Consider the following 2,485-nt stretch of genomic DNA (forward strand, 5'->3'; position numbering starts at 1 on the left):
GTGGAATAGTGTTCCTGCAGCAGGGAGTGGCCTTCTCCAGGGTTTGGACAGGCCTGGGCACAGAAAATTCACAGTGGCAGGGACTGGAGGTCAGCACAAAGCAGGGAGCCATAGCTCCCACAACAAACCCACCCCCTGCAGGGCCAGGCAGTCCTGGGTGTCTCCTGTCAAAATCCTGACACTAGTTTAGAGCATGGACCAGGGCACATGGTGCTGGAAAGATCTGAGCCTGGGACTTGTAGGGACCATGGCTTCCGAGGGAGGAAAGGGTCAGAAGCAACTCCACAGCAGCTCCAAGGGACTAGCCTGGGTTCACCTCCTGCTGTGAGCTACCTCACTGGCTCTGCCCACTGAGCAGCATAGCCCTCGTGACTCCACCCCAGGCATGGGGCTGGCTCTGCCCTTCTCTGCACAAGGGAAGCCAGGAGGTAGGATGATAAGTTGAAAGCTGCCGGCACCTAGTGGCTATTTAAGAAACTCCAGAGGGAAGCAGGAGGGTTTGCAAGGGACACTGCACTCCTCATGGGCCTGGCTGCTGCAGGCTGCTGGAGTTCATTTATTCTGTGCAGCAGCTCAGCAAAAATGCTCACCCTGTTCAGAGAGAGCCAAGGTGCCACGTGTCTGTGTGGGCACCCGGGTCCCCTTGGAACACATGGTGCTGCTGACCCTCTGCTCCCCCCAGGAGATCAGTACAGGCTGTTCCTTAGAGCTGGGGAAACTGAGGCACAGGGGGGCAATGAGTGACTTGTCTCCTGCTGTGAATCAGCACCGTTGCCCCTGTTTCATTGGGCTGATAGGCAACGATACACTCCCTCCCTGCCCTGCATCTAGGAAATACAAATGGGCCAGGAGTCTGAAATGGGCTTGGGAAATGAAGCAGAGAACAGGGGTGGTTCCTTAAATGGATGTCCCATCATACTTCTCCTCCAACACAGCTCATAGCAGTACACTGGGTCACTTGCCCCAGGGCTGTCACTCCAGCAGGGTGAAACCGGCTGCACTGACTACACAGCTGTTACACCAACAGGTGCTTCTGTTTCGGTAGCAACTGTCACCCCCAGCATCCCAGAGCACTTGGTGAATTTTTCACGGGCCCAAGATTTCAGGTTGGCACTTCAACACTGCCTAAATGTGCCAAGAGCCAAACCCCACCAAAAAACAGCCCCCTTCCCCTGTGAGGATGCCAGAGCAACCACAGCCTGGAGCCAGGCCAAGACACCCAGATGCCTGCAAAGGAAAACAAGCCCAGAGACAGTTAATAACCACTTGTTTAATACTCATTACCACAGCCCTATGCATGATACAGAAAGAATCCAATCCCAGCAGGTCCCCAGGTGATCCATATCTCTGAAAGGGCCTCCCAGCAGCAGTCAGTCTCAGGTTGGCTGGGATGCTCCCAAGGCAAACACAGTGAGGAAGCAGCAGGTTGGGGGAACTACTGCCTCACAAGGTCCTTAATAGGCAGGCAGAGAAGCCCAGGGATCTCTGGGAGTCTGCATGTCCCTGTCCCATTCCCCAGAGTTTACTGACCGGGTCAGGGGATTTCTGCTGGTTGGCAAGCGTTTGCCATAGTCCCCGAGTGGTACAGAGGAGCGTGCCTTACAGCCCCCTGGCCTTCTGCTTCTGCTTCACCATCTCTGCCAGCTTCTCCAGCGCCTCGGGCAGCCCCTGTCCACTCACAGCGCAGCAACCCTGCACGTGCCACTTGTGGCCTTGCAAATTCCTCAGGCCCAGCGCTTCCACTATCTCTGTTATGGGCCGGGCTCCAGGCAGGTCCTGCTTGTTCACCAACAGCACCAAGGGCACCCCCTGCATCAGATCAGCCCCCAGCATGGCTTCCAGCTCAGCTCCAGCCTCCTCAAAGCGCTCAGGGTCAGCACTGTCCACCACAAACACCAAGCCATCCGTGTTGGACTGGTAGTGCCTCCACAGGGCCCTGATCCGGACTTGGCCTCCCACATCCCACAGGGTGAAGGTCACGTTCCTGATAGGCTCCACTGTCTCCACGTTGAAGCCCAGGGTGGGGATGGTGGTGACTGTCTCGTTCAGCTTCAGCCGGTAGATGATGGTTGTTTTGCCGGCATTGTCTAGCCCCAGCAGGAGGATGCGAGCCTGCATCCCGTAGAAGTTGCTCAGCATCTCCTGAACCCGGCTCAGCAGGATCCCCATGGTGCTGCAAAGTGCCTGTGCAGACCCACGGTCTGCCCAGAGCTGCTCCACATGGGGATTTATTTGCAGCAGCCTCCTCTCCCATTGGTTCAGAGCTGCCATGGGGGAAGAGAGGAGAAGGGGGGCATGCCCAGGGGATCCCCTCGGGCTAGTGCCATGCTGGCCAGGACCTGCTGGAAGTTTTGCCGAGTCCTGCTCTGACATGGAAGTTCTCTTCCAGCCAATCAGGAGGCAGCCCAGGAAGCTCCGGGGGAATCCCCAGCCACCTCAGCCTGGAAGCTGCTGTCAAATCAGTCATCACTGCTGCTTCTCCTCG

The 2,485-nt window shown here is 57.1% G+C and overlaps 1 protein-coding gene across 1 annotated transcript; it reads right to left on the bottom strand.

Moving 5' to 3' along the window:
• Window positions 1–1,250: 1,250 nt before the first annotated feature.
• Window positions 1,251–2,358, bottom strand: LOC102563432 (uncharacterized). Its single transcript, XM_006270790.3, has one exon. The coding sequence runs from the start codon at window positions 2,269–2,271 to the stop codon at window positions 1,600–1,602; it is 672 nt and encodes a 223-aa protein (XP_006270852.2). The 5' UTR covers window positions 2,272–2,358; the 3' UTR covers window positions 1,251–1,599.
• Window positions 2,359–2,485: the final 127 nt, after the last annotated feature.

This window comes from Alligator mississippiensis, chromosome 4, assembly GCF_030867095.1.
Source record: "Alligator mississippiensis isolate rAllMis1 chromosome 4, rAllMis1, whole genome shotgun sequence".
In the NCBI taxonomy this organism is placed as follows: domain Eukaryota; kingdom Metazoa; phylum Chordata; order Crocodylia; family Alligatoridae; genus Alligator; species Alligator mississippiensis.

Excerpts from the sequence above, each read along its gene's own strand:
- LOC102563432 (XM_006270790.3), bottom strand. The coding sequence starts at position 2,271 with ATGGCAGCTCTGAACCAATGGGAGAGGAGGCTGCTGCAAATAAATCCC.